The 13,733-nt window shown below is 43.2% G+C and overlaps 1 protein-coding gene across 2 annotated transcripts in view; it reads right to left on the bottom strand.

The window, feature by feature from the left end:
* Positions 1 to 1,037: 1,037 nt before the first annotated feature.
* LOC137319864 (myopalladin-like) overlaps positions 1,038 to 13,733 on the bottom strand; it is a 32,590-nt gene continuing 19,894 nt past the window's right edge. The window contains exons 1-2 of one of the 2 annotated variants that reach the window (XM_067981775.1): positions 9,293 to 9,495; positions 1,038 to 2,056 (exon numbers count right to left, since the gene is read on the bottom strand). In XM_067981775.1, the coding sequence (XP_067837876.1) occupies positions 1,090 to 2,055 (966 nt within the window). In that variant the 5' untranslated portion in view covers position 2,056; positions 9,293 to 9,495 and the 3' untranslated portion in view covers positions 1,038 to 1,089. Of the gene's footprint in view, positions 2,057 to 9,292; positions 9,496 to 13,733 lie in introns of those variants that run through there. The other variant, XM_067981776.1, reaches the window with a different exon arrangement.

Raw genomic sequence — 13,733 nt, 5'->3', positions numbered from 1 at the left:
CACACCCATTACATGCTGGGATGTAACCAAGAATGCAGAGCGGGAGCTCTGGTCTCCACTGGTTGGGACTGTCTGGAGCGGGGTTTGAACCATTAGTCTTCTGACTCAGGCGGGAATGCTATCAGTAAGCCAGGCTTGATCCAGTTACTAGGAGGGAACTGGCAGACCCTGCAAAGTGCATCAATAGCTGTTCTTATATTGCGTAAGACCCATACTAATGTGACTAGTTACTGAGCATAGTAAAACTACCGGGCCTAAGGCAAGTTCAGAAACTCCATCTTCAGGGCAACTGGTGGGAGTGAGTCCCGGCAGTTTTAAGCTTCTTCTATGTCAGTACCTTTTAATTCAGATTCCACGATCTTAGTGCCTGTGGGCTGGCTCCTGATATTTACCTTGTTAAATCCATGTTTTCAAAATTCAATTTTACTTGATATTGAAAAAAGGGGAAAAAACAGCTTAAAAGTGGAAGAGAGACTATAAATATAAATAACTAGATAACTAATAATTTATTTACCACAGGTGTGTGAGTGTGATAATGTTCCATGAAAACACTGGTATAATAACGATAATTATAAAATAAGAGATACTTAGCGGGGTTTACAATGTTATAGAAACATGACACAAGATACAGGAGTGAATTCACTTTCCTTAATAAAACAGAAACTTTTGAAAATGATATTTTGCAAAGTCAGTGGAGTAAATCTGTCACCGAAAGATAAAAAGAGTTAATTTTAAACTTCACATTGCTGGCGAGGAGCCTCCCCACCAGCTGCCCAGAGTGGAAATTCGGGTAGGACCAAGCACAATTTTCCAATCATTTAAAATCATGGTGCGAAAATCAGGCGCAGGGCACAGCCGAGTTTTTTGATTTGCACTACCAGCTAGCAAGACTACCTACTGACAGAGCGAGGCCCAAAAATTACCCCCAATTACCTCAAAACTAACTTTGCAAACTTTAAAATATTTGCATTATAAATGATTATTTAAGGGGACCCAGTTTAGGTCACACATCATTTTCTGTTTATAACCTGACTGTAAATGATAATTTAACTATAATGGGTTTCGAAGCAAAACAAAAATATGGGGCATTTACCTCACTTCTGGTGTTGGTAATCCTGTCACAATACAATCAAGCTGGACTCTGCTTCCCTCTGCTGCTTCCCTGCTCTTTAGTCGCTGGATGAATCGCGCTGGATTCCCTTCGGTATCTTCAATGTAAACAGGTCTTGATTGGGCTTCGGTTGTTTCAGCTTCTGCTGTTGCTGTCTCAGTACCTGCTGATAGAACCGTGGCCTGTGCTATCTCTTCAGATTCTTCCTTGGGTGTGGATTCGTCGTACGCTTGTGCAGAAAAAGGTACGTGTGTCCTCTCCCTCTCGTCGATAGACCAAGATGAGTGTTGAGTTTGTGAGCGAGTCTTTGCCTGCGCCCTGCTTCGAGAGTTTTTGCCGGTTCTCGGTTTAATCCGTTTTGAACTGGTTGTTTTAAAGAGTGAAGATAACTCCTCAATAAAATCTGCAGCTTTACTTAAATAATCTTTTTTAGCCTCTGTTTCAGTACTGTAAGGGCTGTTCCTTGACTGCTTTCTTAGTTCTTTGTAACTTTCTTTCGAGCTGCTGGGACTTTTGTTGAAATTCTCGTAGTGGTACGATTGATTGTTCTGTTTCTCTGACAAACCTGAGGAAGTTACAGATTCTAAAACTTTTCTATTCCCAGAAGGCTTCAAAGTGTCGTACAAATCTCTGGCGGGGCAGCTTACATTGATCTGCTTTTCATCTTTCTTCCCTTCATGAGAACATTGGGCAATGGCTTGCTGAGCTAAGTTTACACTTTTGTCCAATTCCTCTTGGCTCAAAAATGCAGACAAATCGGGAGATTCATCCTGGCCATCTAAATCCTGGGGAACCCCAGATTTACCGCCATAATAGAAATGCTGCGAGGTAACTTCTGACCTGCTTTTCTCACCGTGCCCTTGATGTATTCGGACTTCAGCTAAATAGCTCTCCCTCAGAAGCTGAGATATGGATGTAGAAGCTTCAAAGTTGTCCTCTTGCATTCTGTCATGAATAAGAAAAATCCAGGTTACAGGTTTCTGCCTTAATAACTGAGCATGGCTAACTGAACCCAAATTCCATTCATTCAGTTTCATGTCATCTTTGGTGTGTTCTAGTTAGAGCTGGACCAGTCACCTTCTGGACCTCATAATCATTAATCTAAGGGTGCATTTACACACAAACTTTAGTGTTGCAGCGAAGTGGGATTTAGCTAAGCAATCTTGCTATGGATTTCACTGAAGCAGTGGAAGTGAAACCCTCAGCAGTTGTTCTCACACACGGACTGCACGTCCCAGACTACAGTGTGAATGTAGTCTTCTGTAGTTCGCAGAAGTGCAGTTGTAGGTGAAGTTAACATTTCCTACTGAACATGTTTAACGTTCAAATGCGTTATTATCAAACTGTCAAAGCAATTCAGTTTGGAATGATGACGAATTAAACTCAATACTATAAGGGCCCGAAATTCCGGGAGTTCTTGCCGTCTGTGCAAGTGCAATAGAACGGAACTCCAGGCTACCCATACAGAAGGCCTCAGACTCTGTCCCAAATTGTGGGGCTGGAGTCATTATTATGATTCGGTCGAGTAGTCGCATATGTAAGGGTGCATCAAAGGTAAAACTCCTTGGCAAGCCTGATATAACTGCTGGTGTGAAGCAAGCAGTTTACTTCTCATTGCTGGGCCCCTGAAGTCCTAATTTCTGTCCCCCTCACCAGTGCTGGAAGAGGACCTCACCCTCCAGCAACTGTCTCCGGGGCTGTCCCAGCCGCTCACTAGTGCTGGGTGTTTTATGACACGCAGACCGTATACCTCACTCTCTAACCCAAACAGGGTGTCATTCTCTGTGCTGGTGCTTGGGAGTGATGACTGTGCTTCCTCAGAAGGATTCTCCTCCTCTGAGATCTCTTCTTTGGGGGACTGTGACTACTGAGAAGGACCTAGAGGAATAAGAAAAGGGACAAGAGTTACGATGGCAGTGAGAGGCTGGAAAGTAGCAGATGATGTAGTCATGCTGTGCGATTGTGTGTTTCTCAAAGGTTCATGAAGAGGTGCAAGTAGTAGTCACAGTCAAAAACATTCAGCAGGTCAGGCAGCATCTGCCGAGAGAGAAACAGAGTTAATGTTTCAGATCGATGACCTTTCATCAGAACAGGAAGATGTTACAGATTTAACAGTTTTTAAGCAAATACAGAGCCAGGGAAAAGTGGGGAGAGGAGAGAAAAAAAATCTAGGGAATTCTGGAAGATCACAACCAATGCATCCACTATCTCTGCAGCCACTGCTTTTAGAACCCTCGGATGTAGGCCATCAGGTCCAGGGGATTTGTTGGCTTTTAGTCCCATTAATTTCTCCAGTACTTTTTCTTTACTAATCTTAATTGCTTTAAAGTTCCTCCCTCTCATTAGACTCTTGGTTCCCCACTATTTCTGGTATGTTTTTTGTGTCTTCTACTGTGAAGACAGATACAAAATATTTGTTTAATGTCTCTGCCATTTCCTTATTCCCCATTATAATTTCTCCTGTCTCAGCCTCTAAGGGACCCATGTTTACTTTTGCTACTCTCTTCCTTTTTACATACTTGTAGAAGCTCTTACAATCTGTTTTTATATTTTTTGCTAGTTTACTCTCATTCAATTTTTTCCCTCTTTATCAATTTCTTGGTCAGCCTTTGCTGATTACTAAAACTCTTCCAATCCTCAGGCTTACTACTCTTTCTGGCAACATTGTAAACCTATTCTTTTAATCTAATACTATCCTTAACTTCTCTAGTTAACCACGGTTGGATCATTTTACCCGTGGAGTTTTTATTCCTCAAGGGAATGTATATTTGTTGAGAATTATGAATTATTTCTTTAAATGTTCACCATTGCTTATCTACTATCATATCTTTTAATCTAATTTCCCAATCAACCTCAGCCAACTTGCCCCTCATACCTACATAATTGGCTATGTTTAAATTAAGACCCTAGTTTCGGACTTAACTACATCACTCTCAAACTCAATATGAAATTCTATCATATTATGATCACTCTACCCCAGAGGATCCTTAACTATAAGATTACTAATTAACCCTGTCTCATTACACAACACTAGATCTTAAAATAGCCTGATCCCTGGTTAGTTCCTCGACATATTGTTCTAGAAAACTGTCTTGAATGCATTCCATGAACTCATCCTCCAAACTATTTTTGCCACTTTGGTTTGCCCAGTCTATATGAAGATTAGGAGTGTAGGAGGCTAAAGACAGAGAGGTCAGAGTGGGAGTGGGACAGAGAATTAAAATGGCAAGCGACTGGAAGCTCAGGGTCACTCTTGCGCACTGCACGGAGGTGTTCTGCAAAGCGATCACCCAATCTGCGTTTGGTCTCCCCAGTGTAGAGGAGACCGCATTGTGAGCAGTGAATACAGTATACTAAGTTGGAAGAACTATAAGCAAAAGGCACTTTACAGCCTTGCGGCCTCAACATTGAGTTCAACAACTTCAGATCATAACCACTGCTCCCATTTTCTTGGACAACAGGTGTTGGTAATGATTCTGCTGTTGCCATTTACAGCTCCTCTGGATCCATCTTTTGTTTCTTTACCTGTCCCATTACCACCCCCTTTTGCCTTGCACCGTCATCCCTTTTGTCATTTAATCACTCCTGCCCTCCACCCTATCACTGACCTTCCCTTTGTTCTTTCCTTCCCTGTCACCACCATACCCTCCCCACCACACACCCCCCCCACAACCGACTCCAGCGCCCCAACTTTTCCCTGGCTCTGTACTTGCTTAAAAATTGCTAAATCTCTAACTTCTAGTTCTGATGAAAGGTCATCGACCTGAAACATTAACTCTATTTCTCTCTCCACAGACGCTGCCTGACCTACAGATTGTTTCCAGCATTTTCTGTTTTTATTTCAGATTTTCCAGCATCTGCAGTATTTTGCTTTTGTTTTAGTGATCAGACCCTGCTCACATAAGCCCCCAGCCTCAAAATCTCCTATCCTGACAGCTTTTCCAGGGCCACTGATCTCGAGCACTTGCTGCTCCGGCTCTGACACCACCATGTGGTTGGGTGGTCCTGCTCTGATCTTACTCCTCTCCTTGGTGTTGTGTGCTGCCTTGTCCTGCAGAAAAGGCGAGAGTCTCATACAAAAGGACAGTGCTGTTGTGCGGGGCTTCTGTTTGTTGTGTATATGCTGAGAGGGAGAAGAAGCAAGAGGCAATCAGGACGGGGAGGTATTGAATTGAAAGCAGGTGTGCGGAGTGTGAAGTAAGAAAGAGCCACTCACCCTCGCTGTTCACAAGAAGCCAATGAAACACTTCCTGCACTGGATCCAGGTCCTGTGGGTGACGCTCCTGGAGCCAACAACCTCAGCAATCTCGCTCCGTGCCCGGTGGACTGGGATTTTCAGGATCCTCCTGCTACTGGCTGGGAAGAGAACCTCCCTCCTCGCCCTGACCTCTTCCAGCAGGAGCTCCAGGGAGGCCTCAGAAAACCTGGGGCTTGCCTGTGACTCATGCTGACTCAGTTTCTTGCTGCACCAGTCCAACAGTGAAATCTTGCGGCAGGGAAAGCAAGCTCGCTTTAAGAGGTGCATTCCTGCTTTAAATAGGCCTCTGGCTGACCCGCCGGAAATTGCGCTCTGGAAGTGGGCAGGATACCCGACTGCAATTTTAGCCTGAGGCCTGAGCAGGCGAGCAGTGCTGCCTTTCCCGCCAGGAGCTGCATCGAAGGCCAGAAGATGTAAGCTGCTTTAAGGTTTCCTTGTGGGCTAGCAGGAGCAGGAGTGATCCTCCAGGCCCCACAAGGTAGTGTGCTCAGCCGGGAGGCTGACAAGCTCTGTTCCCTCTAAGCTGCATGCGTGCGCGACCGCGCAGCAGCCTGTTGTGTGCCGCGCACTTCCTCATTCCATCCGCACTGTCCCACCGCCAGTGTGTTCTGTTATTGCTTTCAACACATCTTTTTTAACCTTTGCAGACGTTTTAAAGCTCGGAACCTAACGCACGGTTTACCTAAAGCCTCTCCAATCTAATTGGGCGGCTTTTCTTTTTACTTTTTTTCTATAAACACAACGTCCTCTACTGTTCCGAGAGGCACGATATTGTTTTATTCAACGCGCAGTCCCGAGGAGTCCCAGCTGGAAGGAAGTGGGGGTGGGGGTGGGGGTGATTGGTGTTAGGTGGACGGGCGGGAAGGTCGGGGGGACGTTCTGTACAAACTGAATTATATGCAGGTTAAAATGGCGGCTTCAAACAGCGGTAAGAACCCGATAAAAAGACTGAGTAGGAATCAATGTAAATCGAGTAAAGGGTCCTCGGCAACGTGGAACGGACTGCATACTGTAGGTACTGTGTCTGCTACGCAGCGGGAAAGCAGTAGTAGCCAAGAGGTCCAAGTCTGCACATGATGGGAAAATTCTATGTCTTTTTTTAAAAAGTCAAATAAAACATTAAACAATTTCAGCTGTTTGAGGGAGGCTGCGCTCTATATTTCTGCAGAAAGAGCCACGATCTCATTCTCGCTCCACTCCAGAACGATAGCCCAGGGCACATGCTCGTTGGCCCAGTTCCAGCTCTGAAACCGCCCCCCCCCCCCCCCCCCCACAATGGCATCTCCTTCAGCTGCCACAAAGCTGCTAATTAAAGGGGCAGTGCTCACAGGGCTGCGCATGTGCGAATCTCTGCAAACAAAAAACGCCTTTCTTTAAAAGGCACAACATCCTCTTTTAATATTCCTCTTTAAAGCTGTCAAACAACTTGAGTGATTTCACTTTTTCTCATTCAAGAAGCAAGTGCATTTTTTAAGGATTCCAGCAATAGTATTTTTAAATAATGATAGGGATGTTGGAATGTATTATTATCAGGACCACTGGTTTACAGTAAGCTTTATACTGTTTTATTACTTAAGACTCATAAGTCCATAAGAACATAAGAGATAGGTGTGGTCTCACCAGAGCCCTGTTCAGCCGTATAAATAATATAAAAATTAAATCAGGTAACGGTTTGAAAGACAATCACCTCGATATGTTTATGTGGATCAAATCTCATCCGTCAAGTGGCAGAGAAGTAAACCTGGACAAAATATATAAACACTGGAAGAGAGGGAGAGACAGAAGAGAAAAATATCCGAACCAGAGACAGTCACCCTCTTCTCCACCATCGGGCCCGTCACCGACAGACTCTGGGTCTCAATCAGGATTCCCCTTTCCTCTGGTGACAGTGTTTACTTATGAAATTTCTAGAACCAGTTTTGTTTAATTAAAAATCATCGACAGCTCGCCTTGTTACAATTATCCATTATTTTGTACATTTGTTCTGTTTGTTATTTACCCTGAATAATGTTTCCTAAAAAGATATTTAAAGTTGTGTTTTCTTTTACGGTAGCGCACACGGCCTCTATATCGGTGCACAAACCCTAATTCATTCCACACATGGCCGAAAAAATTAGAGGGAACATTGCCAACAAGCCACATGTAAATGTGGCCTGGTCATTAAAATCGGCCGGACCACGTACTGATGACGGCGTAAGTGCCTGTTACCCGTCTAAGAGCCTCCCACCCCCACCCCAAAAACTAAAATTGACCCCAAAACTCACCCGCCAAAAAGTGGCCATGCTCTCAACTGGTGAGAGTTCCACTGTCGTTTTACAAGGATGCAACGGGTAGCATTTCTGGGGTGGCCTGGGCAGTCCCTCAAATAGGCCCCTTTGACATGTGGGGGTAGATAAAAGACTTTCCTTCTCCTCCAGTTGGAATTTGCTACAAACCCAGTGCAACCGAGTTCCACCGCAAGTTTCGCACTCCTCCAAACATGCAACATAACTCCTTTTCACCTTCCTTAGCCTCAGCGATTTCAGGCCTTAAGCGTTTTGCTGTGCTTTAGCAGTCAGTTACAAGAAGCATGGTAACGTCATGGCTTCAGAAACTAAGTAGGATTTAAATGGACTTCAGCATCAGGAAGTAAAGATAGGGTTTGAAAGAGTTGGTGCAACTGGGCTCTCCAAACCTTGAGGGAATTGAGGAGCAGTTCACTTTGTGGAATATAGATGCACGGGTAAACATTACATACCAGGGGTAATACTGCAATCCTATGCTCTCAGCAGGGTCCATCCTCGCTGGAAGCACAGATTGAAGGATTGGGGGACCATATTGTTGACCTAATTCCAGCTCACACTCCCTGCGAGCACAGCTACCCCACTAGAAGCACGAGATCACAGAATCACTCTTACTGTTCCATCTATCTCTTGTAAGCAAGTGATCTAAATAGCTTCACTTTAGAAATCATTTTTGATTTCTATAAATTTCAGTTTTGGTTAGTTGTTTTTAAATTTGTAAAATTCATTCAATGAAAAGATTCATTCAAAGCAATATTTTAGTCTTAAAAGATACTGCATATAGCGACATGTGACCCATTGTCAGGCATTCTTCAAATGATCTTTTCAGTATGCTTTTTAAATTATAGTAACTTCTGTATGCTGACTTAGTGCAGTGTATATCCAATCTTTTGAAGGAAATTCACATGAAGGCCATCTCAGTGAGGTTTATCCTATACACCTACAAAGCTGAACATTATATACATAAAAACTAAGAGGATGAAAGTTGGTGACACTATATCTGTTATTAGTCAATGTTACTGGTGCATTGACATCGCTCTGGGCTGACCACATGTTACTGACACTCAAACCTCAGAGAACATTGCCCTTCCAACAGAGCTGTTACTGCAGCTGTTGTGTACGTTAATTCTGAGAGCAGATCCCCTAAGCACTAATCTAATTATAGTCTGTGATATCATTTTACAACACAAAAATCAAAGCAGGCCCTGAGTCATCTTAAATTTGCTTCAAACAATGATTAAAAAATGACCTACTTTGTAATTATACTGAATTTTAGAAATGGACCTCACAATGGACTGGGAGATGAGATCATTCTACAAGAAGCCATGATGTCATCTGAATATCTAAAGCATGTGTGTCAGAACACAGCACAGTGTGAGCTTCAAGTCGCTTAACAAGATAAAAATACACCATCCAACGAGCCCTGAGCTCGAGCTAAAAAAAAAACCAATGACAACGTTTAAACAAGATTCTCAGCTTTGGAATCCAGCACTTGTTCCCGTTAAACAGAAGCACAGTGGCCTGGCAAGTTTTTATTCTTCATGTGAGTAACAATTCAAAGAGCATGCTACTTTCAAATATATATCCACCTCTATATACCATTCAAGACATTAACACTGCATTAAACTAATAAAACAATACCTTCTGACTGGCCCAGTGGATGGTGTGATGTGAAAATCTAGCAGTGGCAGTTACCCAGTAGAAGTTGGAGATGAGAGGTGGGACAGCACTGCAATCCTGCAGGCCCTTGGGACAAGAGCAACTAGCAGCCCGGGGCTTGGTTGTGAGTTAACCTTGACGTTGGTGAGATAGTGGTAAGAAGCAATGGGCAACCTGTCACCACAGTACCAGTAACATTTGTCAGCACACTGGGTCCGAAGTTATTTTAAGCAGTCCAGACCATGTGCCTAGGAAATGTTCCACCTCATTGGATGGGAGAGTATGAGTAAACAGATACTAATTTCTACAGCAGCACCTAAGACACTGACTCAAAGCCTAGCCTATAATATTTCTCTAACGGATATTCTAGAAATCTTGACTGATTGATCAGCATTGAATCTAAATGGGAGTGGGGCTATTGTACAGCGCGTTGCTTTTCATTATTTCATGGCTTGGAGTTACTTTTCCATTAACTTGGCTATCAGGTTACCTCCCTGTAAGGTCTAAAAATTAGAATTAAAGATTAATTTCAGAACGAAAGTATGGAGAAAATACACAGGCATTTTTCATTATATTCCCCACTGACAGTTTAACAGGTGGGCTGCCGCTAAAAATAGCAGCTACGTGTCAGTTGCCTTTGTTGCAAAGATGCTTAAGCTGATTTAACGTTCAAAGGAACCTATTTGTACCAGCTAAAGGAAGTTTGAAAAAATTCAAGCTACGACACATCGTAAATTCTAAATTTAAGAAAACAGAACAAACATTTCAAAAATTCTTGTGCGCTTGTATTCCAAAACTGAAGCACTTTTACAGTTTGACTCAGTCGGAAACACTTTTGTTGCTGGATCAGATGATTGTGGGTTCAAGCACCACAGGAGGACCTGGGTTTATGATCGAGGCTGAAACTCTTGTGTCATACTAGAGTGTGGCATTGTGAGGAGTGCCAGCCTTTAGATGGGTTGTTAAATGGAGACCAGGTAGACATTAAGGAGGTAATTGTAACCCAACTCGCTGGGCAGGAAATTGACTTCAATAGAGAATAAAATCAGGCAGGTGTAATTCCAGCTTTGCGCCTGATCCCATCACTTTCAGATTAGGCTAAAATTGCTCCCTAAAAGACTGTAATAGTTACAATGTAGAGCTGGTATTCTAGGAGGGTGAGAACAGATGGACTGAATGACCTTCTCCTGAATCCTTAATATCTCAATCCAGTAACAAAAATGATATTTGGAAAATTATTTCCTGTTCAATTTTCACCCACTTTGTTAAATAATGGTAAAGTACAAATCACAGGGCAGTTACAAATTCATGAATTTTGAGGTCTCCTGTCCAGCGTAAACAGGGGTGATGACACCCCCGGAATGACTTATCGCCCTGTTGCTGCCGTCGCTGTGGCTGCAGCAACGTTCCTCAGGGCCCACCGCCGGGCGGCCTCAGAGCCCTGAGTCAGGCAATAGCGGGGTGGAAATTCAAGCATGCACCAGAAACCGGGGCCCGAGACTCATCCGAAATTGGGTCTCAGGTCACGTTTTAATAATAGAGGTGAACTGCGGTGCATGCCGCGCCTCCAGAGGCAGCTCGCCCGTCGATGGTCAAATTTGGGATTGCTGCGTCGCTGGTAAGTCGTGGGAGGAGGGTGGAGGAAAGTGCAGTGGGACTGAGCGCGGTCTGGCAGTGACTCGCAGTAGTGCTGTGGAACCTGGAGAGATGCTCTTTCCCTATCATTTCTTCAGTGGCCTCCTTCTTTAGTTTAGGCTGCTGTAGAACTGGAAAAGCATGCTCCACCTAGTTTTTTACACATTTTGCAGAAGGGTTTTGAAACAGACACAGGATTTTTCTTTGCATATTTAAATTGATCGAACGCTGATTCCAGGTGGCCTCCCAAAAACACTGAGGACCAATATAACGGTAGCCATATCGCTGATGCAGATTAGGTGCAGGACCTCGTGCCCAGAAATTGGTATAAATTGCCCCTGTTTTGCATCCAAAGAATGAGCAAAACACATACCAATTTCTACCCAGTGTGTCCAAACAACTTTTACTGTAAGTGGCCCACGGTCAAGTGCCAGGATGTCGGATCAGGCCCACCATATAAAAAGAGTTTGTCACCCCGGACTAGAGAAACTGAGGCTCTTTTCAATAGAACAGAAGTAGAGATCTGATAGAAGTGTTTAAAATTATGAGGGGTTTTGGTAAGGCAAATAGGGGAAAATTATTCCACTGGTCAGTGAGTCAGTAACTATTGAACAAAAGTTTTAAGATAGTCACCAAAAGTATGAAAGGAGGGGTCAGGATAGTTTTTCTTTTAACACACAGAGAGTTGTCAGGACATGGAAAGCCTTACCAGAAACAGTGGTGGAAGCAGAATCCATTATAGCTTTTAAAAGGGAAGTGGATAAATATTTGGGGGATAAAGGATTCGGGAATTGGGTGAAGTGGATAGTTATTTCAGAGGAGCTACCACAGGCACAATGGGCCAAATATCCTTCTTCTGTACTGTAAGATTCTATGATTCCATGACATCCATTGATTATCCTCCATCCACCACTTCAACAACTCTGTCAAAGAATTCTATCAGGTTAGTTAAACATGACCTACTTTTTACAAAACCATTCTGACTCTCCCTGATCAGCTTATACTTTTTCAAGAGTTCACTTACTCTGTCCTTGATAATGGAATATAGGAAGTTATCCCACTAGTGACATTAAACTCATTTAATGGGACAAATCAAGTAAATGTTTTGCTTGATTTGTCCCTTCCCCCTTTCTTGGTGTAATACTTGTACCTTTTATTCCTCTGTACTATCTCCAAATCCAACACGCTTTACAAGATTGTAACTCACCCATCCCCAATTTCCTTTGATACCATTAGGTGAAAACAATTTGGTCCTAGAGATTTGCCTGGCTTCATTCCTGTTACTTTGTCCCTTATAATTTATCTGTTTGAATTAATGTCTGAAAGCTCCTCCCTTTCACTAACCTCAATTCTTCCCTATACCTCTGATAATGAATCCCTCTTTTCCACAATAAAAGTAAAACATTTAGTTAGCACTTCTTCCATGTTCTGATCCTTTACTGTTGTAATTTTTAATGGGCCTACCCACTCCTTTACCACAGATTCTTTCTTTTTCTTGAAGAGACAGGGGGCACAGATAGAGGCTGGAAGATATATGGGGCAGAGAGAGACAGGGGCAGAGATGGGAAAGAAAGAGAGAAGAGGTGAACATAAAAGATCAGGTGAAAGATGGATAAGCAGAGAGATTGTAAATAGACAAGTGAAAAGATAGAAATCCATACAAGGAAAGACAGAGGTTCTGGAGAGGCAGAGAGCATGATATCTGAGATATGGGTGAGATTGAGATTGGCAGAGAAATGGGCTAATAGATCAGGGGAGAGGCAGATAGGCATATGAGGTCACAGAGACAGAAGGAGAGAGAGTTGGGGGAGAGAGGTTGTGGCAAAGGGGGAGAGAGATGAGAGATCAATATTGGAGAGGGCTGAAAAATTGCATAGCCAGATTAAGGGACAGACAGAAAGATTGCAGCAGAGAGAGAGAGTTTGGGAACAGAGATAAAGAGACAGAAAGAACAGGGTCAGAATGAGCGAGACACAAAGATCACAAGCCAGAGTATTCACCATGAGCAATGACACAGGACATTCACTAGTCTACATATAAATATTTTCAACTTTTTAAACTAGTCAGCAACTTAATGAGTTGCTATAGTGCCTGGCCATATTCATTCAGATTCATGCTGACTTGAATATTTATTTTTACAAAGGAAACAATGTTGAATTGAATTAAAATCCCACCGTTCCATGAATGTTTTATACATCTAAAGGGCCGCTATTATGAAAGTACAGTCATATAGCAAGGCCCCCTGGCAGCAACCTCACCCTCAAAATTGGCTCTCAATGGTAAACAAAGTTATGTTTTGATGTAAAATATTTCCAGAAAGCATTGAAAACAGTATCTATAATATTTTTTGGGCCTTAAAACAGGCAAATCAACTCATATATCTCTAGTGGCATTACAATTGCTCAGAGGCATCACTACAGTTTTTCAACCAGACAAATGGGGGGAAAAATCCTATATTATTGTCGGAGTAAAAAAAATCCTAGGGTACTATAAACAGAGCACTGAATGCCTCTCAATGGCCTGTCAGACACACAGGCCCCCGGGTCTCCAATGCATGGGTGGAAATGTGACAGGATGGGACTTCTGCCCAAGGATGCTGACCCCATTAGAAATTGTGGGGTCAGCTACTTCACATAACACTGGGTAGGGTGAGGTCATGTGTCCCGCCAACACTGGGGTTGGTGGGTGGCCTGAAGTCAAGTGCACAACATGTTTATTTAAAGGGCTCAGCCAATTTAAAGGGGTGAGGAGGATCTGGCAAAAAGGAATGCAAAAGCAGCTGCAAAGA

This window comes from Heptranchias perlo, unplaced genomic scaffold (assembly GCF_035084215.1).
Source record: "Heptranchias perlo isolate sHepPer1 unplaced genomic scaffold, sHepPer1.hap1 HAP1_SCAFFOLD_912, whole genome shotgun sequence".
NCBI classification, from domain to species: domain Eukaryota; kingdom Metazoa; phylum Chordata; class Chondrichthyes; order Hexanchiformes; family Hexanchidae; genus Heptranchias; species Heptranchias perlo.
Note: the sequence above shows the minus strand (reverse complement) of the source record. Positions and strands in the feature narration are given on the sequence as shown.